This window comes from Chrysemys picta, chromosome 3, assembly GCF_011386835.1.
Source record: "Chrysemys picta bellii isolate R12L10 chromosome 3, ASM1138683v2, whole genome shotgun sequence".
NCBI lineage: Eukaryota > Metazoa > Chordata > Testudines > Emydidae > Chrysemys > Chrysemys picta.
The window spans coordinates 99,883,005-99,910,844 of NC_088793.1; the positions used below are offsets into that span (position 1 = coordinate 99,883,005).

Sequence of the window (27,840 nt, forward strand, 5' to 3'; positions counted from 1 at the left end):
TCCACATGGACCTTGCAAATATGCATTAACAATTGCTAGTGCGCTTGATCTACCTTGCTTTGAAATGGGAGTAGATCAAAGTGCAATAAGTAACAGTAAGCGTGTGTCAAGAAGGTCCAGGTGGACACTTAGGGCATGGGCAGGCTAGATTTACACCCTGGTTTGCCACACACTGAATGTTCATGTAGACAAACCCTCAGTCCTGCAAGGTGCAATGAGATTACTGACATGTGTAAAGTTAAACATGTTCTTAAGTTCTGTGTTGGTTCTGGATCAGAATGCTCCAATGAAGTCCATGGTAGCTTTGCCACTGGCTTCAACTGATGTGGGATCAGGACTTTACTGATTATGGCCCTGATCCTGGAAAGCATTAAAATATATGCTTGAACTTTAACTTAATATACAGTAGTTGCCACGTTTTGTTCAGCTCCCTTATATTCTATAATTGGCAAATATGTAAATCAATTGCCACCCTAAAGCTTAAGGACAATACACCCTTCTGCAATCAGTGGCAGGAGTAGGGCATGGAGCTGCACTAAACCTGGCAGCTGTGGCTAAGATATGGTAGAAGGAGTTTGGGGGCTTCTGCGGATAGCTGGGAGGATGAGTGTTGCGGGGACAGGGTGGAATGTTGGCAGCTTCAAGAGAAGCTGGAGGAAACTGGAGCCTACCTGGGCTTCTCTCCTCAGGCCCATTTCTTCAGTGCCACTGGATGTGTGATCTCGCAGCTAGGCTGCAGGAAGGTGCAACAGGGCTGCCTGCCAAGCATGTGCTTAAGTATTACCCTGTATAGGGATGCTTTCCTAATTGGGGCCTCTATCTAGGATAATGAGCTCACAGTTGATATGAAAAAATAGCAAAAAAATTGTATTTATAAAGTGGTCACTCTGAGTCTCCTCTTTAATAGAGCTTCCTTATTTAAAACTATTGAACTGTAGCTAATGTTTTAAAACCCCATTTTCTGTCAGAACCAGCAGGCAGAAATATTCAGACATCTTGGCAAATAAGGTGTAGCTTTATGGTGAGGGAGCGCTGTGCTTAAAATTGCAGTAAAGGAAAATTCTTTTCAGTCCCATGATGACATAAAAATGCTCTGTTTTTCTAATACATCTGCTGTGTTTTTGAGCAGCATCTTCCCAGCTGTTGGCAAGTTTATAAGGATGTTTGCAAGAATTTGAAAAACCTCAAGGGGTACGCTGGGCTGCATCTGTGAGACAGTTCATGATACATGCATTTGAGATGTGAAATGGTTTACATTCTATGAAACTTATAGGATCTGTGAAATTCCAATTCAATTTCCATTAAACAGTTAATGCTTCCTTTTAATCATGTAAGTGTCTTTCATCTTTAGAGGGTTTTTTTCACCCTCTTTAAATGGTGTGACTTATAACATGAGTCATTCTATGCAATATTTGGGTTAAAGAAAAGCACTTAAATGCAAAATATTTCACTCCTTCTTGATATTGACAATTATATGGAAAGCGAAGTGCTGTCAGCTTGTTGTATAGTTTCTCATTTGTCATCTCTTTTTTTGTATACCTGACAAAAATCTACATTAAAATGAAGTTAAGTTTCAGTGTAACTTAGAACCAAATACGTTACACAGATGTTGTAATTATCCCAAAATAAAGCATTATAAATCCAGGAAATATAGAGTTTTGGTTACACTTACAAGAAATCCAAACATTTACAGGTAAGAAATGCACAGTTAAGGCACTTTTGGCAGGTTGGTTGTGTCCTTTGTGTGTGGCCCTGTGCTTCAGTTTCTCTTTTTCAAAGTCCCCAGTAACTCCACACAAGTAAGAATAGCCTTTACATGGTTAATATATTACAAAAAACCAGCCCTGTGCATGTAAATCATAACAAAAGTCCCACAATTATAATACAGGATTCCTCGGCACAGTCCAAAGAAGTACATTCAATCATTCAAGTTCCAGCAGTTCATCAAAACACCAAGTACAGCTCCAGCATCTCTCACCATACTGAGGCTCTGTGGTACAGCTCCATTGCGTCTCAGCACACCTCACCTCTCAAATACAGCTCTGGAAATTCTCACCATTCTTCACACCAGCCCCTCTAGCTGGGGTGCTTCCCTGTTTTTGTTCTCAGGTATGGTTCTAATTTTCACCTGGAGACATCAGTGGGCTCACCCCTTCATTGTTCCCTAGCCTTCAGCTCTCTGGCTCAGATAGCCAGCAGCCAGCTCCGTCTGCTGCCCTCAGCCTTCGGTCCTCTCCTGCCATGGCTCTCTGGCCTGGGGAAATTTGTACGTGATCCCCGCACCTGCAACTGCATTTTGCTGTCAGCAGCCTGATCCAGCTCCAAGAGGGAACTCTCACTGTTCTCTCTGTCAGAAGCATTACCTCCCCTGCTGCGAGCCCCCCATCCCCCCGCCACGCCCCCGCCCCAAGCTCTCAATCCACCTCTGCTCCTCTCCTGCATTTTCTCTCCTTCTCTCTCTGGATTCTGCGTCCTCCCTTGCTGTTTCTTATTTATAACTCTGGGGGCAGCTCCACCCTCCTCATTACACCAAACTAGGAAGCACCCAGACTGGCACAGGAGAGCTGGGTCTGATTTCATTTAAGTGCTAGCTATCCTGTGACAACACCCACATATCCGTAACTCTGTCCTGTAATTATGCTATGCAATAATCATAAGATTATGATTGACATTTTAGTGTTTGTGGATTTAATTAAATTGATCTTTAAAGACAGATTTTTCATATTTTTTCCTTTCATAGTTTCACTTCAAGTGTATTGGGGATAAGAATTTTGTTGTTGCTTATGGATATCTTAAAAAAAATGGCTAAACTCTAGAGCTGCATATCCCATTGGATAACCCTCTGGAGAATGTTTATAATTTTAATGCGGTAGGATTTTCTAACTAATTTACTCTTGCACACTAAGGTTTTTCTTTCATAAGTTTGCTGTCTGCTTCAGTGCTATGGATTTTGTGTGCGTATAGAGTGGTGCTGTTTAAAACCAATGAAGTTCCACAAATACACCTCTAACTCAGTGAGTGAAATCCTGTCCCATTCAAGTCAATGGAAGTTTTGCTACTGACTTCCACAGGGTCAGGATTTCATCCAATATTGCCATAGCTAGGATCAGTTTTTCAGTCCAGCAAGGAAATTCCTATGTTCCTATGAATACAGTTTGGGAACATGGTTAAGGTACCATTCACACTATTCTGTTGTTACTGGGTGAGGGGACAAGTGTTTTGTAGCCAGGTCCACAAACACTGTTCTATTGTTATATAGTACGGCCTTTATACTGTGCTTCCATGATATTGCAGTTATAGGACTGACAGCCAGTGTTTACATGCCATAGAATAAGCAATTGCATATGTTCTGAGACTATGAGATCACTCCTTCTAGGGGCAGAAAGGACTTTCCTTCATGCCTTTCATTGTTTTCTGAAGGCATCTGCATATTCTCTGTCTCACTTGAAACTTGATCTGGAGTTTGTGTAGAGTGTTCTTTCAGACACAGAACAATCTAGCAGGTTTATTTTTCATTAGATATTTCCTCTCTCTCCTCCCCCTCCCCCCCCCCAGTTGTCAAAGAGGTTGGCCTTAAAGAGCTTAAGAAAAATCAATTGAGATGAAAGTGAGAAATAAATAGGGCAGCATGGAAAAACAAACAAGCATCAAAACCAGACAACCCAGAAACAGGAGGAGGAAAAGAAAGAAGGTTTGAGAAATATGGCCTTATCCAGCATTCCTTGCCTGCTGGAGTTTCAGTGCTTAAGAAATGCAGGATCTAGCATCATGGATGAATTCATCCTGAGGATGAAAATCACCTACATGATAAAAGTGAACTACAAAGCTTTTTAAGAACAGCCAAGATCAGGGGGAGGGATAGCTCAGCGGTTTGAGCATTGGTTTGCTAAACCCCTGGTTGTGAGCTCAGTCCTTGAGGGGGCCACTTAGGGATCTGGGGTAAAATCAGTACTTGGTCCTGCTAGTGAAGCCAGGGGGCTGGACTCAATGACCTTTCAAGGTCCCTTCCAGTTCTAGGAGATAGGATATCTCCATTTACTTATTTATAATTTATGTATGTAGAAAGCCTAAAACCCACAAACTGTTTTGAAAGAGTGAACCTGAGCCTGCAACACTTACATGAGCTTCTTGGAACAGGAACTATCTTTATGTGAGTCTTTTACAGTATGGAGCACTTGTCAGAACTTAACAAGTAATGATCCTTATTCACTAACTTTAGTGGGATGGCCCACTTAATTGAGGGTACAATTCTGATCCAGAGGAGATCTATTTGCCCTATAGAAACATTCACCAGTTTGCAGTACTGGGCCTTTAGCCCTTCACATACTTGTCAAATCCTGTGATAAATTTCTCACATTTCCTTGCAACTGTTGATAGCACCATGAAAAGCTCAGAGTCCAATCCTTCTCTTGCTTAAGATATTTATAATATGGGAGCATAAATTCATGATTTGAGAATGCAAGAGAAGGGGGAATGGAATAATTAACTATTTTCTAATGTAAATGTATTGGTAATGTATAAGGCCCCAATCCTGCAATTTGCAGGATATGGGCATTTGTCAGCATGCGCATCTATAACTGATTTGAGATCTTATATTTTTACATTTTTAAAAAATGTTTATCTTGTAATAGACATCAGTTTAAAAATCACACAATTTGAAATATTTTTAGCTACTGTTGCTAAAAGCAACACCTTCAGTACTGAGACTGATATTAGATTAATTGTTTCTCAGGTTCCTTCCTCCAGCCCCCAGTGCATTTGTGCATTTTTCAGCATTTTGTGTCGCACCAGTTCAATTTATGATTTTTTTTAAAAAAAAAACAGACCTTATCTCTGAATACGTTGTACCTTGTTGGAGTTCTCTATATAAAGAGTGATGAAGAAAATAGAATTCTTACATTAAAAGTGAACAACAAAGAATAAGAAATTGTGTGACCTACACTCTTCCTTTCTTATGCATAAAGTTGGCCTCATTTGTTTCTTTGTCTGTCTGTCTCTGTGCCTATTATTTACATTAGCAATATCAGGCCTTGATTTCCCTCTTTATGGGCTCAGTTTTGCAAGGTGTATTCTGGGTCAATCCAGCAAAACACTTGGATTTACAAAGTAAGTGTTTCACTTTAAGCACATGAGTAGTGCCACTGAGGTCAACTGGACTATTCATGTGCTTAAACTTCAGCATGACTGTTAAGTGCATTGCTAGAATGGGCCAGTGCATCCGGCAGGATCAAATCCTGTGCCGAAGAGCTCTGTCGGTCTTTGGAGGATCTGAACAATTAGATCATAGTTTGAGGCTGAAATCTGAACTTAGATTTCTTATTTGAGGAGGGAGCAGATGCTGAATCTGAGTTGTTTAATTCCACTGGTATCTCACAAATGACCTCATCACAGAGTAACTTTGGGGTATCTCAACAACCCCTTTTCCCCCTCAGACAGGGCTGGAAAAGCTGCAATTCAATTTCTAGTGTAAAAACTTTTTTTTTTTTTTTTGGCCACCTTTATACATGATAAAGGACACAAACCTCTTTTGTTTGGCTATGTAGTTCACCTTTAAATATGGTGCTAAAAATAGACATTCTCAAGGAGATCAGTTTGAAGAAACACTCATTCTGAGTGAGGCAAAAGCTTAAATTTATAGAAAAAGGTTAATTTTAAAATTTAAAGTGACCCAGCCAACATGTGGTCCAGAGCACGAGCTTCATTTCAGCTCCATGTGGAGAAGATTATTTTCTGAGACTTTCAGTTGAATATTAAATTCCAAACTGAACCATTGCTTTCCTCATAGCAGAAGACAGACTTTATGGCAGCTGGACTGTTTCAGCAAGATGGTTTGCAGAGAGGAAAATAAACAATGGCTTATGTAATTTGTTTGTTTTATTTATTTATTCATTTATCATGCATCTAAACAGGCAGAATTTAAACTTGACCTATACTCAGTGATCTGTTTAATATGTCAACCCTTGAGATGCTGATGGAAAGTTGTTAACTATCACTGAGTAACTTGTCATCCCTTTGGACTTATAATATGGTTTTACATGATACACATATGAGCATCCTCACTTCTAAGCAGCGTAACAGTATTGATGCTAAATCTGGTTAATATTCAGCCAGCAGAGTTTAGAAGGAATTCTTGCCATTGCACAGTATGTCACTATGCTATTAGACAGACAGATCGATATCTTTCTTTTGCAGTGGGATTTATGATACATTCTTCCTCTCCCTACAAAATTTAGTAGGAAGAGAGTTCTTGGGATTTAAAGTGGATTCTGAACTGCAGAATCTGTTTTAAAAGAGAGAGATTAAAGGCATTTTGTAATCAGAAAGGCTCCCTCAGCAACAGGCAGATAAATCTTCAGTAGTAATTTTGCTAACCTTTCTCTGAGATAATTTTTAACTAAGAAAAAAATATTATTGCCATATTAATCCAATTAGACTTTAAAAGAATCTATCATGAATAAGGCTAAGATTTAGTCACGGGTATTTTTAGTAAAAGTCATGGACAGGTCACGGGCAATAAACAACAATTCATGGCCCGTGACCTGTCCATGACTTATACTAAAAATACCCATGACTAAATCTTAGCTGCTCCTGGGGCCCCAGGGCTCTGATGGCAGGAGCTCACGGTCCCTGGCCGCCTGCTGCGCCAACGGGTTCCGGGGCTGCTCTGGGGCAGGACAGCTGGTGCTCCAGCGGGCCCCAGGGCCAGCTGCACTGGCTGCTGCTCGGGTGGCCCTAGGGCCAGCTGTCCAGGGCCGTCCAAGCAGCAGCCGATGCACCTGGCCCCGGGGCCACCCCAGCAGCGGACGGTGCAGCTGCGGAAGTCACGGAGGTCCCAGAAAGTCACAGAATCCAGGACTTCCGTGACCTCCGTGACAGACTCGCAGCCTTACTCATGAATTATGTTTTTTAGCAGTGGGAGTCAAAAAAACATTTTCTGTTTCTGTTTGCAGTTTATAGAGACAAACAGATTGGAATGCTGATATAAAGAGTGAAAAATGCCAAAGATTATATCCTAAAATAGAAAAAAGAGTCACCATATAAACAGATTAGGACTACTGACAGTATGGCTTGTTCTTCTTCTTTTTTTTTTTTTTAATGGTTTTCCTTCCTTTTTTCATTTACAAATCCTAATAGACCATACAGAATGTGTCTACATAATCCACACCCTGGAAGATCTGGATTCACCAGCAGAGAGGCTGCCACAAACACTGGGCCTAAAAAGAGATTCCTTAAGAAGTTGGTGGATGTGGACAGCAGAGGAATGAGGAGGGAAAAGGTTAGCAGGGAGGATGGGGAACAGCCAAAGCCTATTAGTGGCTTATGGGTAAATAGGGAGCTGGGGAGGTTATTGCATGCCAGTGAGAAGGAACCATAACCATATTATTAGATAGGAAAAAGGAAGGAGTGAGGGGAGATCTAATTGTCAATGTGACTATTCACATGCTTAAAGTTAAGCACATGCATAAATATTTGCTGGTTCAGAACCTAAGGATAATATTTTCCAAAAGTGCTAAGAGACCTAGGAGCCTAAGTCACTTTTGAAAATGGAATTTAGACACTTTCTAAAATTTTACCCTGTGTGTGTGGGGGGGGGGAGGCAGTTACTCCATCTACAGAATGGGGATGGCCGCCTTGGTAAAGTGTTCTATGTTCTACAGATAAATCGTATTCCTGCCAGCATAGACCCAGGGTTAAATATATTTATATTACTGATATCCAGGATCATCACTTTACTGTAGCACTGTCTAAAACTATGTACTGGTATATTGGGGTCTTTATTATTTTACCCATAGGACATGTGAGTCAGGAGTTCTCTACTTGAAGCAACATCCCTTGCTGACCATCAGTTTCAACAGAGTAAAGAAATGCTTGTCATTGATCCCAGCTAACATTAGTCCTCAACATTGGCATTGCTATGATGTAACCTAGTTACTGTGTCAGAGAAATAAAGGTCCTTAAAAACTGCAGTTTCCCTATACCATGTGTGCTGGCTAAGGGAGGAGGCAGGTATAACAATATAGATGAACCAAACCATGCTGAAAAGTACCTCCCTGCCCCAGCTCACCTTTCACGCACAAATTAAACTATAATTCTCTTCCCTTCTACACCTACTCTGTTCTGCCTGCCCTCTCTCCAGGTTCTTTTTATTGCCCACATTCTTTTTTAAAGTAATAGGTTTTTGAAATAATTGATTCAATAAAGAAAAGGGCAGGAGTACTTTTGGCACCTTAGAGACTAACAAATTTATTTGAGCATAAGCTTTCGTGGGCTACAGCCCACTTCTTCGGGTGCATAGAATGGAACATATATTGAGGGGAGATATATACACATACAGAGAGCATGAAAAGGTGGGAGTTGTCTTTTGGGGCTTACAGTAAGACAGTGAGGAATCAATTATTCAAAGGCGGGGATGGTATAAGTACTAAAGCAGTGGAGAAGGATAGCTGTAGCCTGCAGTGGAGAAAATTGGAGCAGGCATGGATTAAGCAATGAAGTACATACTAGCATAAGGCCAGGGCAAGCACAATTAAAGCAAGTTCATCAGAACATCTTACCAAGCCAAAATATATGTTATTAAACACAAAAATCAATGTTGATGCAATGATCAACTGCACAGCTAATTCCCAAGTGTCAGAAAATGCAAAAATTAAGGTTCCAACAGCCAGGTTAACTTGGTTGAATTGCACTGCTTGCATGTTTTATAGCAATATGTTTTACAGCACAAAACATTCTATATTATGTGACGCAATTAGGACCAGATGACTTTAGTCAAGCACAGACGTGGTGTGTACTAAGGAGCAATGACAGCAATAGTGGAGTAGTGTTGGGCAGTAGTAGGGAGCTACACCACCTGGAGTGGCGCTTTGGGAATGGATTATGAGCCGGGGAGCTAGGATGAGACAGCATGCTCTAATCTCTGCTTCTGGCCAGCTCTGTGGGCTAGTTCAGAGGGTTGTCAGGGCTGTTGGCTTCTGGGTGGGTTTGCATTCTCTAGGGGTACTGCAAGGGAGTTTAGGGGATATCATGGTCCAGGCTTACCAGCTAGGCTTTCTGTAATTTACACTAGTGTTCCCACTGTTACTGACCCTGGTAGAGCTGAAATGGTTCTAGTGAGAGTGGGAATTTTTTTTGTAAAAAAATCCTTTTGTAGATTGGAGGTGGTCATGGTGGAAGAGGGTGTAATTCCTTCCAGACTAAGTTAGTCACCTGTGAATTTGTCCCAGTGGCTCCATGGCAGGCTAAATCATCCAATCAATTGTCTTGTTTCTGCAGCTGTGGAGACCTGTCTAAGTTCCAGTGTTTTAGGAGCACGCTCAGAAGCACACTGTAGAACTGGACACTTGTGCTGTTAGCTTGGTTTTTGCCATATTTATGGATTTATAAATCTGCAAAAATAGGTGTACAACAGATATTGGGAGTTCTAAATCTGTGCTTCTGCGGTGAGGCTGCCCAGCTGTGATTAACTGGTTCTTGTGCTTTTGCTGTCATGGCAACATGCAGTGGAGCACTCTTGCTGAGAGGCCAGCAGGTGCGGCATTGGTGCCGGCCTGTTGCTAGGTACCTGCAGTGTTCCCTCTGAGCCGGGTTGGCAGGGTGGCATGCAAGTGCTGTTGCATTCTAGCAGCACCTTACCCACCCCGCTCACATCCTATCATACCAAGACAATTAAATGTATAATGTAGCCAGGTTTTCCCTGTGAACGTTTCCAAGCACAGTTTTAAGTAGCTTCACACTATTAGGAGTATCTATGCTTCCCACCTAGAATTGACAACAAGTCCTCAAAAAAGTGGAAAGTCAGGATGAAAAGAGGAAAAGGATCAACAAAGAAATGAGCTGTCACTAATGGCAGCTTGGGACTCTATTTTTTAATAACTAGGACTAGGGAAGAAATCTTTTTTTTCTAGGTCCCACTACTGTTTTCCATAGTTGGGTCTTTCTATTTTGAGGTTAATCTTCTAGTATTAACCCAAGCCCCAAAGCACAACTCTTGGGAGTATCATTGATTCTGACCTGCGCTTTTAATCACAGATCAACTCAGCTGTAAAGACGTGTAGATTCCATTTGTTAAATATTTCTGAAATTCATGGCTATTTAAAAGGCTCTTGTATAGGAAGCAGAACCCAGCCTCTCAATTAGGATACATCTGGTTTACAGCAAAGCCCTCAGTCATCAGCCCAGGACCACAAGAGTCAGGTATACCTAGGCTGATGCTAGCCACACAGCCCAGCCTCTTTTTCCAGGTGCTACCCTACCTAGATGCCAGAGACTTATGGAGATCTCCTGCCTGTACAGCTTATTTCTCTCACTTGTTGACTATGACCCTAATCTAGCATCTATGGAGTCAATATGGAGCCTTTCCATTGACTTCTATGAGCTCTGTAGCAGGCCCGATGTGGTTGCTAAGGGCAGCTTCTTGGCCTCCTTGAAAACCATGATGTTTCAGGAGAGTGGCCCTACCTAGTGACCACATGAAAAAGGTGGGAAGCATGCATCAAGCACACCAGGGAGGGGTACTGTTAGGCAGCATGCAGAAGGTGGTGGACCCCTTACTACCAATCAAAGACAAAAGTGTGAAGTAAAGGGTGTCTGTGACTGGAAGGAGTAAAGGGGTAGAAAAGAAGGAGGGATATTTCCAGTTGGCTTTAGTTCTGTAGAATCCAATCCTCAAAATGAACCACCAGGGTCTGACCAGCTCCCAGGTCAGTAAGCAGTCCTGACTGTGTTATATATGTCTAATTCCCATAGCCCAGACCCTACAGAGTTCATTCAGTCATGCAGTCCAACAGTTCTCACAGTTAAAACCATGGTGCCTGCTTTGATTCACCTGTAACTCAGTTGGTCTCAATTGTAACTCAGTGGTCTTTCTGTCTCATAGATTTCTCATTTGCAGTAGATACAGAATCATGTGGTTCATTTGATTTTTTTTTTCCATTGCCTCTTTTCTCTCCTCCATGTTACTCTCTTATTTAGTCATCTGCACTGGTTAAGTTATGAATTCAGGGTAACATTCCAGGCCCTTTGCACATAGTTCCCTGATCTGGTTCATCTCTGCCTTCTGCCCTCTATGTTCACTCTGTGTGGTCCTTAGCACTTGCATCTCTGTCATCCATTATCTCAGTGTCAGGCTTTTGTTCATTTTGGATGGAACTTTCACCCTCCTGGTATTTGAGCTGCTAATTCCTGTGCACATTTTAAAACAAAACAATTTTTCATCCACTTACTTCCTTAGCTAGCCTACTGAACTGTGACATTGGTGGTGGTTTTTGCTGCAGTACATTGATTGCCTTTAACAAGCACAGACTAACCTGTTTTCTCTTTTATGGCCCTTCATGGCCTCTCACATACGTAGTATCAACCTGCAAATCATATCTGCAGTGCCATCCTTGATAGCACATTTGTCAAAATTTCCAATAAGCACCTTTACAATTTTTCCCATGCCACTGCTTCTACAATGTCAAAATCCACAAGGCCACTATAGAGGAGGTGAATGAGCTTTCTTTACATCTCTTTTTAAAACACACCTATGACAGGATGCCTAAAAAATACTTGACAATGTTTAGGCAACTGGCATACTGTGACTGCTGCTTATTACACTAATCATAATGGTCTCACTGTTACCTAGTGCTCCGCCATCTGTTTGTTGTATCCATCTGCTGTCTCTTGTCTTATACTTAAAACTGTAAGCTCTTTGGAGTAGCAACTGCCTCTTCATTGTATGTTTGAACAGTGCTTGTCACAATGGGACTCTGATCGTCGATTGAGAGCCTCTAAACACTACTGCAATACAAATAAAATAGATATTTGAGAAAGGTGCCATACAAAATGTTAAATACTAATGAATACCCTTAAATATATTTGAGTATTCATTTTGTTTTCACTTGTCACATGAGCTGTCTGAATAGTCTACTTTTAGCATAGCATCCCTAGGATGCTATTTTAAAAAAACATAATTGGTAGTGTGTATATATATCATGACCACCCCTCCCCCAACTGTAAACTGAAAGGTAAGTAGCTCTGTATATATCTACACTGCAATAAAACACCTGCTGCTGGCCCATGTCAGGCTGCAGGCCTATAAAATTGCAGCAAAGGTATTCGGGCTGGAGCTGGGCTCTGAGATCCCAGCCTGAGCATTAAAGGCCACAATTCAATTTTATAGCCCCACAGCCTGAGCTCCATGAGCCCAAGTCAGCTGACACGGGCCAGCTGCAAGTGTTTTATTGCAATGTAGATGTACCCGCTGTGGTCATCTGAATGTTGGTAGATACCTACTGCTTCAATCTATTATAGCTATCTTCCTCCCCATATATTTCTCCCACCTTCTTCACTCAGCATTCCCACACACAGCTGACAATCCAGGAGCATTTTCTTAGAAAAGAAAAAACCCACACTCATCTGCTGGTGCTTTGTAGTTGGCAGAGGCAGATTTATTGACCTTCTTTTCTCTTGAGCAATGTATGAAGAAATTGGGTTAACGATTTAGAGATAGAAAGCTGTCTAATACCAGCGATCCTCTGTGATGGTCTAAAGAGACCCTAAAGGAAGAAACATATTATAAATTTTACAGTAACTGGAAAAACATAACTCTAGATTCTTTCATGTGGCCTTTTAACTTCTTATTGATATAATCTCTGGGTTGCTTATACAAGTATCACAATCCAAATCACCAGCTTTTAATAAGATTTCGTGAATGGTTTTAAGTTTGCATTCATTTTCATTTCTAATTTCAACACAAATGAGTTACCTATATTTTAGGTAACTGATTCTGATCTTTACACCAAATTGGTGTAAATAAGGGGCATTTCCCATTGATGAAATTAATTGATGTACATCTTTGTAACTGAGAGCAGTCAGATTCAGGAGCAAGATAAGGTAGCTTATTAATAACATAGGGCCAGATTCTACCTACAAGTAGAAGTGGGTCCCCTAATAGCTTCAAAAAGAACTTTGCATGTGTAACTGTGAATATATTTTAACCTATGATGTGCATTAATAAAATCTGACATAGCAAGTGACCCATAACTAAATGAAAGCTTTATGTCCTGCCGATCAATCCCAACATCTGTTCTGAGCCAGGTTGAGGTCCTGTCCACAAACCACATAATGCATCTGGTTTTATGCTTCTCATAAATTAGGGTACATCTACACTACAGGGGGGAGTCGATTTAAGATACGCAAATTCAGCTACGTGACTAGCGTAGCTGAATTCGATGTATCGCAGCCGACTTACCCCACTGTGAGGACGGCGGCAAAATCGACTTCTGCGGCTTTCTGTCGACGGCGCTTACTCCCACCTCCGCTGGTGGAATAAGAACGTCGATTTGGGGATCGATTGTCGCGTCCCAACGGGACGCGATAAATCGATCCCCGAGAGGTCGATTTCTACCCGCCGATTCAGGCGGGTAGTGTAGACCTAGCCTTAGACTCTGAATGAAGAGCTTCCATTTTCAACTAAATACAGGACCTGAGACACATCCATTATTAGGTCTATAACTGGTGCCTCAATTCTTTAGCCAGTATTCTATTTATTGTTCTTGACATATTAGGGACATTCTCATTTTTTCTCAGGCCTGGTAGCCTACAGTTCTACAAACTCTTTAGCAGGAAACCTGTCTGTAGCAGTAGTGACTGGTACAACTGGTACTAATTTTGAATGTGGTGTGATACATTTTCCACAAATAGCGGAGCAGAAGTATACTGATTTATAGTTGCACAACCAAGCAACAACAACTTTGCCTTGCTTCAGAGTGGCTACACTCCAGGACAGAGCTGGAGTGAGAAAAAGGTATTTGAAATTTAGTATTGAGTGCATAGTGGACAGCGAGTTAAGTCTCAGGGAGTGCAAGGGAACCCTGGGTGCTCCATGGCAAAGTAGGTAAGGGATAGGAGGTGGGAGCAAAGGCTGACTGTGTAGCTTGAAAGCATGTCTCTTTCACCAGCAGAAGTTGGTGCAAGAAAAAGATACTATCTTACCCACCTTGTGTGTCTGATATTTTGGGACCAACATGGCTACAACAACCTTGCTAAATTGCTTTTGGTATCTTAGCTTTCATAACTTCTGGCTACCTGTCAACAAAGTGAGTATAAGTGTAAATGATTAGAAGTTCTAATGATGCCCTCATGTGGACGTTTAGCTAGTTCACACTAATTTAATACTTACTGAAATTGAAAGCACTATATAGCTTTACCATACATTTTATAATGATTTCTTCATATTCTTTAAGATATCACAAACAGAATTCAACTGTTCGTGCCAATGTAATTTAGCAAACGGAATATTTTTTTCAAACAATGCATTTTCTATTCTTTACTAATACTGATTTGTCCTTCATTAAAAGTCTGCCTCTCAAAAAGGAAAGGTCTTCTAAGGCACCTAGGGTGACCAGATGAGGTGAAGAAAATATCAGGACACTGGGGGCGGGGGAAGCAGAGTGCTGCTGGCCGGTCAAGAGCAAAAAAAAAAAAAAAGAAAGAAAGAAAAAAGAAAGAAAGAAAAAAAAAAAAAAAAAAAAAAGCTGGCACAAAATATTGGGACAAAAATTGCGTCCCGACCAGAGATCGGTCGGGAAGCGGGACAAACAGCTCAAAATCGGGACGGTCCCGATTTTATCGGGACATCTGGTCACCCTAAAGGCACCACACAGTTTATGCAGACATTGATTTCACATCTGTCAGTATACATTCCTTAACCCTCTCTTTGGATCTCTTCACGAGCAAATTTTGTGTCTGTTATTCTGTCTGCCACTCACTGAGTATGTATGCAGTGGGAAATTACATTTTGTTAGAACGTTAATTAACACGATTAATTTAGCATACAGTGTAGACAAGGACATGTTGTGTCTAGACTAGAGTTTTTGCTCATTTTAACTCAAGTTAAAAGATTGCCAGTTAACTGTTGTTAGCTAGTATGTCTCTAAATACTAGTTTAGATGCTCCACAAACATTTGTGGCTTAAATACACCTCCTTATTTGTTTAATGTTGGGTCAGTGTACAGAAGTGAATGGGACAAGGATTAAGGGATCAAGTAAATAAGCCCAATATTTATAAACTAAATTTATTTCTGAGTGTTTTGGGCATTGTTCTTTGTTTAGTTTTAGGGGGAAAACTGCATTCATCCAACTTCTGGCACTCTGAGCCCCAGAGTGTTTAACCATGCACTGATTTCATATCCAATCTCATATGCCAAGTCATACAAACCTCTTCTTTGCTTTATACCACAGAGAGTAAGCCTTCTATTCTGCACCACCACATGCTACACCTCAGAAATGTCAGAATCCTTTGAAATATTTATTTCATGACATGGTTGATGTCTAATCTCCACTCTCATCTGTATCATGTAAGCATCGATCTAAATTCCCATTAGTTTTTTGTATATTTGGGATTTTAGGTTTAGAGATGCTGAGCTATGGAATAATCTTCCAGTATCCTTTTTCTAATTCTAGAAGAAGCTCTTTACCCATATTTCTCAATCTCTAGAAGACAAAAGCAGAACAAAGTCAAATGCGTATAAATATGTACAAACCCACATCCTTCACCTACGCAGTTTAAATTAAAATGAGCTCCTAAAGTTTTCAACACACAGATTTTCTTTCAATTGTATCACAAGCAGATATAGTGTATGACATAAAAGATGAAAAATACTGTACGTGTTTCATCTAGAGGTTCAATTTGCCATGGACTTTTTTCTAATTCCTAGAAATTAGGACTGATAACTATGAATGAACTGGTATATTCAATACATATATTTGGACAAATAGCTGTAAACAATGACTTTACATAAAATAAAAGCTGAAATGGCTTAGAGCCAGATTCTGCCACTTTACTCATACTTGGTAGTACCTTACTTAAGCTAAACCAAAGTAAATAGAAGAAATTACACAGCCAGCTCTCAAATAAACTGGAAATTCAATCAATTATAAGCAAGCACAAGAAATTCTAACCCCATTGGATTTATTTTCCTGTACGCACATGCCATTTTTATTCTTCTTTCCTTTTCAAACAATACAACTGCTTTATTATTATGCCCCCTTGTAAAGCAGCCTTTTCTCACATACCATAGAATTTCTTGCCATTTTTATTTTCTCACTCTTCTTGTCTTGCTTCTTGTCTCTGTTCTGTGACATAGACTATATCCTCACATAGCAGTGTGTATGTATATTTGTGTGTGTGTGTATGTATATTTGTGTGTGTGTGTGTGTGTGTGTGTATAGTCTCCTCTTAAGGTAGAAAAGTTCATTATGCACAGTTCTAGAAGGATTACTGTTCTCAACTTTTTATTATCAAGCTATCACTGTGACTAAACATAATGCATTCAGGCTGTTGCCCCGTTAGAAGCTAGTCTGTCAACAAGACATGAACTCAGCTGGTATAGTACAGCACCTTAGAATAGAAACGTGTTTTATAAAACAAACAAAGATGGAGAGGCAGGTGGGTTTTATACCTGGAATTCATCTCAGAACAGGTGTTTTGTTACTGATGGAAGGGAAGGGCTTGCTATACATTGTTTGGGAAGCTGTTAATAAACAAGACCTTCCTGGGGACTGGTTTATTAGCATAAAATAAACTCAAAATAAAGCTGCCCCTGCCCCAGTCTCTCACTTGGCACATTCCCTTCCCCTGAGGTCCTGTCTTCACATTTCCATGCTGGGCACAGCTTTTCAGCCCTTCCCAGGCTTTCCTTGGGTTTTGGGAATCACCGTCTCCAACTGCAGATTCTGCTTGGTATTTTACTTTATATTGTGTCACAAAGTACCCTGGCTCAATTATACCCATTGGAAGCATTTTGTACTTGCTTCTAGTGTGTTTCTCTTAACCTTCAGGAAGCCCATCAGGTTTTATCAGTCACTGGGGCACTCAACCCCAATTCCTCTGAAAGGGGCCATTCACTCTATGACAGAGCCTCTTGTTAAAATATTGGCAGGGCCTCGATGAAAGCTTAGCCTATAATTAATTAGTTGTTAAGCAACTGTTGCAGGAATAAAACCCTTCATGCTTTGCTGGCATCATGGAAATAATCACCTACATGACTGTTAATTTGCCCAGATCCTGAGCTATGGCTGAAGAGTGCACAATACAAATCAGAAGGGACTGGGATATGCACTCTTGTGATTCTGTTTTCCCTGCACTAAATTACACTGGCTGCCCATAGCCATATAGCTGGGGCTTACTTACCCATCATTGGGTGCAATTGCTACCTCAGTTTCCCCAGTAGCCTGTGGGTAGTTTAATTTAGCCATCTGACTAAGTTAGAAGAACTCCACCCCTTCTGGGGTAAACAAACATCCAATGGCAGACCACAACAAACTGGCTTCTCCAAGCTGTTCGTTCTCTCTCTTTCTCTCTCTGGTTCTTTTCTGAGCCACAGCCCTCCCTCAAGTGTCTGAGCAACTTTTCCCCCATACTTGATGCAGGGAAGTGAAAGGGGAGAATTCCTCCCAGCCTCTCTGGAAACCCCAGCCTGGGAACGCTATACAAGAAGCAGGTACAAATCCAGGTTCCAAACCCATACTACTATTTTTACCCCAAGCTATTTCCTTCACCTAGCTCGTAGAACGGAAGGGACCTGAAGAGGTCATCTAGTCCAGTCCCCTGCACTCATGGCAGGACGAAGTATTGTCTAGACATGTTTAATCCTTCATCCTTTGATGCAGGGCTCACTGTTCTGGGTCTTACCACCAAATGGACAACTTATTCTCCCTAGGGTCCTTACTGCCCTGCATGCCTCTAGGTCTCATCCTCAGCCCTTCTCAGGCTTCTTCCCACTGTCCATCCCAGGCTGCTCTCTTCAGGCCCTACCCAGTCTCCAGTCATCCTCCTCACTGGAGAGACGCATCAGTAGCTGCTACTCACCAGGTCTTCCTTTCTTCCTCTCTATGAAGTACACCATAACTCCCATTCAACATTTTTGGGCAACATCTCTATGAAGCCTTGCCAGAGGAACAGAATTGTGCTGAGCCATAAGCCTACCTTAAAGGGCCCGGCATACATTGTTACAGGCTCTGAGGGGCTGATACAGACTCCAGAGATTACTGGGGACAGAGAAGCTCTGGCCGTGCTCCCTTGCTGTCAGCAGACAGAGTAGGGTGCAGGAGCTACTACACCAGCTCTGTGCCCTTGTAGATTCCTGCCAAATTGGAGTGATCCCCCTGTGGTTGACTAGGCTAATTTTAGGAACACAAAAGAACATAAGAATGATCCTACTGGGTCAGACCAAAAGTCCATCTAGCCCAGAATCCTGTCTTCCGACAGTGGCCAATACCAGGTGCCCCAGAGGGAATGAACAGAACAGGTAATCATCAAGTGATTCATCCCCACCCGCCCATTCCCAGCTTATGGCAAACAGAGGCTAGGGACACCATTCCTGCCCATCCTGGCTAATAGCCATTGATGGACCTATCCTCTATGAATTTATCTAGTTCTTTTTTGAGCCCTGTTATGATCTTGGCCTTTACAACATCCCCTGGTAAGGAGTTCCACAGGTTGACTGTGCATTGTGTGACGAAATACTTCCTTTTATTTGTTTTAAACCTGCTGCCTATTAATTTAATTTTGTGATCCCTAGTTCTTGAGTTATGAGAAGTAGTAAACAACACTTCCTTATCTACTTTCTCTACACCCGTCATGATTTTATAGACCTCAATCATATCTCCCCTTAACCGTCTCTTTTCCAAGCTGAAAAGTCCCAGTCTTATTAATCTCTCCTCATACGGAAGCCGTTCCATACCTCTAATAATTGTTGTTGACCTTTTCTGAACCTTTTCCAATTCCAATATATCTTTTTTGAGATGGGGTGACTACATCTGCACACAGTATGCAAGATGTGGACGTTACCATGGATTTATAGTTATATTAATTTATATTAATTATTCCCAGCATTCTGTTCGCTTTTTTGACTGCTGCTGCACATTGAGTGGATGTTTTCAAGAATTATCCAAAATGATTCCAAGATCTTTCTTGAGTGGGAACAGCTAATTTAGACCCCATCATTTTATATGTATAGTTGGGATTATGCTTTCCCAATGTGCCTTACTTTGCATTTATCAACATTCAATTTCATCTGCCATTTTGCTGCCCAGTCACCCAGTTTTGAGAGATCCTTTCCCTAACTTTTCGCACTCTGCCTGGATCTTAACTATCTTTAGTAATTTTGTATCATCTGCAAATTTTGCCACCTCACTGTTTACTCCTTTTTCCAGATCATTTATGAATATGTTGAATAGGACTGGTCCCAGAACAGACCCGTGGGGGACACCACTATTTACCTCTCTCCATTCTGAAAACTGACCATTTATACCTACCCTTTTGTTTCCTATCTTTTAACCAGTTACCAATCCATGACAGCACCTTCCCTCTTATCCGGTGGCAGCTTACTTTGTGTAAGAGCCTTTGGTGAGGGACCTTGTCAAAGGCTTTCTGAAAATCTAAGTACACTATATCCACTGGATCCCCTTTGTCCACATGCTTGTTGACCCCCTCAAAGAATTCTAGTAGATTGGTGAGACATGATTTCTCTTTACTAAAACTATGTTGACTCTTCCTCAACAAATTATGTTCATCTATATGTCTGACAATATTGTTCTTTATTATAGTTTCAACCAGTTTGCCTGGTACTGAAGTTAGGCTTACGGGCCTGTAATTGCTGGGATCACCTCTGGAGCCCTTTTAAAAAATTGGGTCACATTAGCCATCCTCCAGTCATCTGGTATAGAAGCTGATTTAAATGAGAGGTTACAGAATACAGTTCTGCAATTTCACATTTGAGTTCCTTCCTGCAGCAGTAGCACAATGCAAAATGGCCTTAATAGAGAGGGAATCTGGGGCATTCTCTCTTTCCTGGCTGAATCACTAAACTGTCTTTGGAGCTGACATTTTTGTTGCATGAAAACTAGTACAACTACGAGTTGGAAGGTCAGAAGTTTAAAAAAAATCTTTGTTCTTTAAAAGCTGGATGGTGACTGGTGCTTTTGCACCAGCAGGATGAACATGTTATGTTTTATAAAATGAATTAGGCCAAAAGTGTGCTGCGACCACTGACTAAACAGTATTGTCTCATTGTTTCCTTGTACTCCTCTGTCTTAATCCACCTGCTGTCTGATACTTAGATTGTAAACTCCTTGGAACAGAGGCCATCTTTTTGTTCCGTGTTTGTACAACACCTAGCACAATGGGTCCCTGAGCTAGGCCTGGGGCTCCAAGGTGCTATGGTAATACAAATGATTAATAATAATTAATATAAATCTGCCCCTCTCTTTCTCCTTCTGATCCATTGAATCATTATCTGATCCATTTTATAGCAGGGCTGTAATGTCACTCAGAATGCCACCAAAATAACAGATTGAATTGAAACTTTTAACATACTCCACTTCAGCTCTGAGTCAAAATCTCTTAAGATTTGCTTGTTCAGATGTGTGCATTCAGAGATTTCTTTTCAGTCAAACTGAATATAGAGATACACTGGAGTTATCTGTATTTCCTCTTTAACATTAATATAATATAGTTTGTAAAAAGCTTCCTAATGTTAAAATGCATTTCATTCTAATAAGTAAATAAAACATTGTGCCATAAACAAAGATGCAATGTATTGGAGCATTGCTATGTAAGGTTTAATTGCTATCCTTTCTTATAAAGACAGGTTTTGATCTCCTGCCAATCTAAGTCCATAGTGATTACATTGATTTCTGTGCAGTTACTCCAGATTTACAGGGAGGTAAGTGAGATCAGCATCTAGCCATTTCTGTTAGCACCAAGGTGAAGCTTAAATCTTTGCCAGACCTGCACCTTATTTGCTTTATAAACCTGGTGGTGGAGGAGGGAACGGGAGGGGGGAAGGCAGGGGGAGAGAGATTTTTCTGGCAATGAATTTAGAAATAATTCTACAGTGAGAGTGAGGTCAGGAAATAGGAAAGATAAGGGAATGTAGACTTTGTTTTCAACTGTTACTCAGGCAAAAAGACTTTTCCAGTCCAGCAGCCCCCTCCTACTACAGGTTTTCCCAGAGGGAGAGGGAGTAATCTGTCTTTAAAGAATATAAGGAATCAGGTACTTAGAATGTCTCTCTTTCTCTCCATCAGCTAAGCTATTGCTGAACAATTAATAATGAATAGTAGATGCTTTTCTTCTGCAACCTTTGTGAAGTCTGCAAATGGGAAGCTTTTTCTACAAAACTGGGGACATTTAAATGTGGGATTTTCAGAAGCACGTAATGACTGTGTGCCCAAAGGAAATGGGGGACTTGTGCTCCTGAGTTTATGTATTTTAAAAAAATCCCATTCTAAATGTCTAGGACCTGGAGAAGGATAATAGGCTAACATGCTGAGGTTAGTTCTATCTGTCAATATTAGTACAGTTATGGCATGCTTCTCTTCATTTACTTTATAGAAAAACTAATTACGTTCAAGAGTGTTGCCGCTTTTCTGCCCCCCTAGGCGGCAGAAGGTCCCGCCCAGAAATGCCGTCCCCCACAGAGGCAGCGGAAAGTCCCGCCGCCGAAATACCACTGCGGTCGCCACCCCCCAAATTGTAATGCTCTATTGCACCAGCCCTGATTACGTTTAAATTGAACCCTAACAAAAGAAAACATTTTCCACAGACTAGGTCCTGTTTATTTTTGTCTGGAATCCAAAACAATGTTTTACAAAAATTGAGAAGAGTCATCTTGATGTTTGATTGTGTTTTGGCACAAACCTCGTAAGCACATATGTGTATGGGCAAATTTTGTTTTCATTTATCTTTAAAAAAAAAAAAAAATCTGAACCTTAAATACTCAGTTATTTTTACTCTCCATTCTGGAGTTTTTAAAATGACACATATTTTTAGAATGTATCCTTTCTGAAGCATGCAAGAGACCACATGGCAGTAACACATTGAAGTTACCAAAATAGCACTGAAATGCATCTCCAGTTTAATTACAGGCGCAGGAATTTTCAAAGGAGTCTAAGGGTACGTCTATACTTACCTCCGGGGTTCGATGGTAAGCAATTGATCTTCTGGGATCAAGTTATCATGTCTTGTCTAGACGCGATAAATCGATCCCGGAAGTGCTCGCCTTCGACACCGGTACTCCTGCTCTGCGAGAGGAGTATGCGGAGTCGACGGGGGAGCCTGCCTGCCGCGTGTGGACCCGTGGTAAGTACCTTGTAGTTCGAACTAAGGTACTTTGACTTCAGCTACGTTATTCACGTAGCTGAAGTTGCGTATCTTAGTTGGAACTGGGGGGTTAGTGCGGACCAGCCCCAAGAGACTTAGGTATCTAATTCCTACTGAAGTTTTATTCAAAAAACTTTTGACATCTGATTGTGTCAAAAGTTCTCCAAAATTCATAAAGTACTCTGTGTACCCAAGTTAGCAATCTTTACTCAGGCAAAACTCAGAGACTTTTCACGGAAGCTATCTATTCCTTAATAGCAATGAAGCAGTTAGGTAGCTTAGGATGTCTCTCCACTCACTAAGCAATGTCTGAACAATTAATAATGAACACTGGACACATTTCTTCTGGAGAAGTGCTCCCACCTTGCTCCCATTCTCAAACAGTTCTACCTGCTCACTATTCATGTCGTGGTAATGTTGACTGTTATTATATTGGGCCAGTTCTGTCCTTAGATGTGCACATATTTAAGCCAAAGGGTGTTGTATGCATGAGTCCAAGGGCAGAATCTGCCCTCTTATATTTAAAAACAACCATAATTTAGATTAAATCTCAGGAAAAACTTCCTAACTAAGAACAGAAGGACAATGGAACAGACTGTTTATGGGGGTAATGGAAGCTCCTTCACTGGAAGTTTTCAAAAGGAGGCTGGATAACCATCTGTCTTGGATGATTAAACACAAACAAATCCTGTGTCTTGGTGCGGGGTGGGAGTGGTTGGATGATCCTTGTGGTCCCTTCTAACTCCATGGGTCTATGGTTCTATAGATCACAGATCTTGTCTTTCTTTATTCCCCTCTGTCACTCAGCTTTTTCTTTGTCTGTTCACAAAATCTCATCACTCTTGAAGCAACAGCCTTCTCCTCTACAGCCATTTAAAACTATCGTCCTGTTTATCTCAGCCTAATCAGGTCTCCATTCCACCTGAGCACCATTTCTAAACTCACTGTCTCGTATTTTTCAATTACTCATCCTCTCTCTTATTTGTTAACATTCTCTGATGTATTATTTAACCCTGGAAAGCATTCTGAAAGATTCTGTACAAAATAAAGTTTTATTTCCCTGTATTTTGTTGGATGGGTACTTTCTTGGCCACTCTCAAATGTAATGAACTGACCAGCACTATTTCTACAGCTGTGCACATTTCTCCTGATAGTTTTTTTTAAAACAGTATTTGTTGAAGTTTCCTACATCATTTATAGACACCTGGGCATACAGGTGAACCTAAGGGGGAAAACTTACTTCGGACAGCTAGATGATGCTGATTCAGAAAGAAGGATGTAAACTAAATCATGGTGCCTTGTGCTCCATGAAAAATCGAAGAAAACAAACAATGAAAAACCTTAGGATTGCCATGTGGATAAGGCAAGCATTATTAGGAAAAGGCAAAAATGATCCTGTAATTAGGAATTAAAATCTAGTATTAATAAACTTAATAATGTAGTAGTAGTAATAATAGAATGTATTTTTAAAAATACACTAAAATCTATGATAAAATCATTGTCCTAAAGATGATATTCAATACAATTGAATTTAGCTTTTTTAGCTAAAACTTCAAGATTGTCTAACAGCGGTATGAAAACGGTATGAGATAAAGTCGATTGCTTTGGTGGAGACCAGTTCTGAATGATGCCATATATTATGCATTTTCAATAATTTCATTTTATATACTCCTGATAACTCACCATGAGCCATCTTATTAGTTTTCCCACTATATTTCTATCAATTAAGTCATACATATTACCTAGCTTTACCGTGCTCAAAAAACAAATTACAGTTTTCTCAAATTCCATGTACATGTGAAAGTTGCCATTTATGAAGAGTTGTTAAAATGTAATGGCTTTTTAAAGTAATATTTATTTTAATAAAAAGTTAATGTCTGATTAACAAATGTATATGTATATTGTATTGAAATTACTTATATTAGTATTTCTGTTTTCTTTTCCAGGGCAGAATATAGAACTATGATAGCAACTGGTGGAGTAATAACAGGGCTGGCAGCCTTAAAGAGGCAAGACTCTGCCAGATCTCAGCATCAACTAAATCTTGCCACATCACCAACTTCTGAAGAGAAAAAGCCAGTCAGACGCCGGCCCAGGGCTGATGTAGTAATTGTCAGGGGCAAAATCCGACTTTACTCCCCGTCAGGATTCTTTCTTGTTTTGGGAGTGCTCATCTCATTCATGGGAATTGCAATGGCTATCCTTGGATACTGGCCACAAAAGGAACAATTTTTAAGTCCTGAAGCTAGTCTAGCCTTAAATGAAACCCAGGTCATAACAAACCAAGGGGGAATTATATTTCGTTTCTTTGAACAACATTTACACTCAGATAAGATGAAAATGTTGGGCCCCTTTACTATGGGCATTGGAATCTTTATTTTTATTTGTGCAAATGCCATCCTACATGAAAATCGTGACAAGGAAACAAAAATCATACATATGAGAGACCTATATTCCACTGTAATAGACATGCACAGTCTGAGAATCAAGGAACAAAAGCAGTTGAATGGTGCTTATACTGGTTTATTGGGGGAAAGTGAATTCAAGCATAGTAGGAACTCATGTGCATCGCGGTTGGCTGCAAACACAATTGCACCTTTCTCTGGCTTCAGGAGTAACTTTCGAATGGATAGTTCGGCTGAAGAAGATGAAGTTGCCATAAATGAAGACAAGAACACTTCTAACCTTCTACCACCTTTGCTGACTGAGCATTCTGGCTCTGTCTTTGGACTCTACCCTCACACTAGCAAAGCAATGGATGACAAAAATAGTAGCTCTATAAAGTGTGAAACAAAGTCAATTGTATCATCCTCCATTAGTGCTTTCACACTGCCTGTAATTAAACTAAATAACTGTGTTATTGATGAACCTAGTATAGACAATATCACTGAAGATTCTGAGATCACTAGAAGCCAGTCTAGAAATTTGTCAATGGACTCTCTAGCCATTCCATTAACTGATACCAATGAATCCTACAAACCTGCCAATGCAATGCTACCGCGAAATAATTCATTTGTAGAATCTCCACCCAGTCAGTTCAAATCTTCTATGACTCTTGGACCAAGCACTGGAAAACTTTTATCACCTGGTGCTGCCAGAAAACAATTTGGGTCCAACACATCTTTGCATCTTCTGTCTGCACATTCAAAATCCTTGGATTTAGAGAGGGGTCCATCTACACTCACTGTCCAAGCTGAACAAAGAAAACACCCCAGCTGGCCCAGATTGGATCGAAGCAACAGTAAAGGATACATGAAACTAGAAAACAAAGAGGACCCAATGGATAGGTTACTTGTACCACAAGCCACAGTTAAAAAGGACTTTACTAATAAGGAAAAGCTTCTTATGATATCAAGATCTCATAATAATTTGAGTTTTGAACATGATGAGTTTTTGAGTAACAACCTAAAGCGGGGAACTTCAGAAACAAGATTTTAATATTTAAATTACAATTTACAAGACATCATACAGTATTTTTAAAAATATTTTGACAAGTGTTTCTTTTTCAGTGAAACTGGCACAAGCCTGTTTTTACCAAATGCTTATGGCACATTCAGATTGGCTTGGGTGAACAGAGATCATCATCTCTGTAATGCCAAGAGTTTCATGTGTTAGTAACATACAACTGCAATACTGTATATTATCACCACTCAAATATATGTTCGTGCCACAGGTCCCATATTCTCCAATCTGTTGCTCTTTTGTTTCTATATAAGCACATGACCTTTCATCACTAAAAGTCAAGAAACCTGCATCAGAACTGGAGCTCCCATGAGCTTCTAGTTTTTTTTTTTTTAGTGATTGCAACATTCTAACAATGATACTTCCAGTCTAGGATGGAAAGTGAGTAGCAGTATCTACTGGAATTGCCAAATCCAAACACGGCATTCTAGATATTTTCTTTTACATATGATACATCTTGGTAACTGCAATCCTAGAATGTCATTGTGTTTACATGTTGGGGAGGGAGGGTAGAAGAAAATTGGGCAGATTAAAACCATTTTTGTGAACTCACTGTAAATGGTCAAGTTGAATACCAGTGTTGTGAATTCTAGTTAACTATGCTTTATGTGATAACTTTCTATATCCACTATAATTTAGTACTGCAATTCAAGAAAATCATATGTAGAATAACCATGGCTTAGAAATTTGCAGATTTTTCTGGGATTAGTTATCCAAAGTGCATTAATTGGCAACAGCTTTACAAATAAAATGTACAAAATTAATTAAATGATATGAACATGATGAATAACAGGATTTTAGAATTGCTGTACAGTATGATATTGTGACAAAAATCTAAAGAGAATAATTAAATATATTATATATAGTGTTTATAGTAGCCAAATCTTAAATAACAGGATTGCTATGATTGAAAAAATTGAAACAACAAACAACAATTCAATATTTACACTAATGTTAATGCGAAAGCCCAATTGGCTAAATTTAAACTTGTATATTTTGCATAATTATAGCTGATGGCTCAGGGGAGGCTTAACTGTGATAAATTGCATAGAAAGCTTTTGCAAAGGATTGATGTTTAAGACTAAAAGGTTTCTCTCAGCAAAGCAAACTTCACAGTTGCATGTAGGCTAAGAAAGTTAATACGAATGACTCTACTAGAAAATTTTCATTTATTCCATTAAGCCATTTAGGCCTTGATCCTGTCATGACAACCACACTTGAGAACTCCTTCCCCCATTCACCAAGCAGTATTGGGGCCTTAACTGGTCATCTTTAACAGGTGTTTGATATTTTCACTTAACCTAAATACTCAGGAATTGTTTTTTTTTTTTTAAGGCTTTCCCCAAAAAAGAATCAAAAGTTGGAATGTTGTTGTACTTCAGTTGATCATGAAAGACAGAAATATTTCTTTTTTTAATTTCCAGCTCCATTACTTGCTCAGTGAATTGAGGCATAGTGTTACTTGTTAGAAACTCAAGCCTATATATTGTAACAGAGTTGGCTCAATATTTTGCTATGAAGCTTTTAATAACTTTCTGGTTCGTGTTCTTAATACATTTGCTATTTTTTGAAATAAAATATAATGTATATCTATGTCTATGGTAAGACTGTTTCCCCCCCCCCTCCATATATAGGATTTCTCCATATCTAGGAATATCATACATTACATTTGTCAAACATATTGGTCCATTACTGGATATTTGCCTGTGCCTCTCCTTGATTTCTTTTTGCCTGACAGCCACATGTGCACATATCAGGATAGCATTTGGAACACGTTAGTTCAGCCATCCACGTACTATTATAGAAGCCTATTCCAGTACTTTCCACATTCTGAAGGTTTTCTATTGTGTCAAGTCTTGGCCAGAATGACAGCCAATCTACTCAGAGTTCCCCGCTGACTAACCCATAAAGCAATGTTGGTGTCACGTGGAAGGAGGGAAAAAGAGGCTGATCCTCACTATAGGTGCAAGTAAGGTGCTGATTACTTTGCTATTGCCATTAAATATTAATAATAATAATACTACCACCTTCCTCTTATATAGTGCTTTTCCTCCATGGATCTTAAAGTGCTTTACAAAGGAGGTAAATATAATAATGAATAGGTAAGTAAAGTTGAATTCCACATTATACATTCTGAGAATAAAATTATCAGGCTCAATGGCGAGTAAGGTACTTTACTGTCTTTGCAGAGAAATCTATTACATTCTATGGGGGACTGAGCCAAAAAGCCA

The 27,840-nt window shown here is 40.1% G+C and overlaps 1 protein-coding gene across 13 annotated transcripts in view; it reads left to right on the top strand.

Annotated features, from left to right (window-relative positions):
- The window catches only part of TMEM200A (transmembrane protein 200A), a 66,504-nt gene extending 39,302 nt beyond the window's left edge, over nt 1-27,202 (top strand). For 7 of the 13 annotated variants that reach the window (XM_005280249.4, XM_065588585.1, XM_065588579.1 and 4 more), the window contains one exon: nt 24,094-27,202. In XM_005280249.4, coding sequence (XP_005280306.1) covers nt 24,110-25,585 — 1,476 coding nt within the window. In that variant the 5' untranslated portion in view covers nt 24,094-24,109 and the 3' untranslated portion in view covers nt 25,586-27,202. Of the gene's footprint in view, nt 1-7,134; nt 7,277-20,629; nt 20,709-24,093 lie in introns of those variants that run through there. The other 6 variants (XM_065588583.1, XM_042848161.2, XM_024113610.3 and 3 more) reach the window with 4 other exon arrangements.
- The last annotated feature ends 638 nt before the right edge of the window (nt 27,203-27,840 follow it).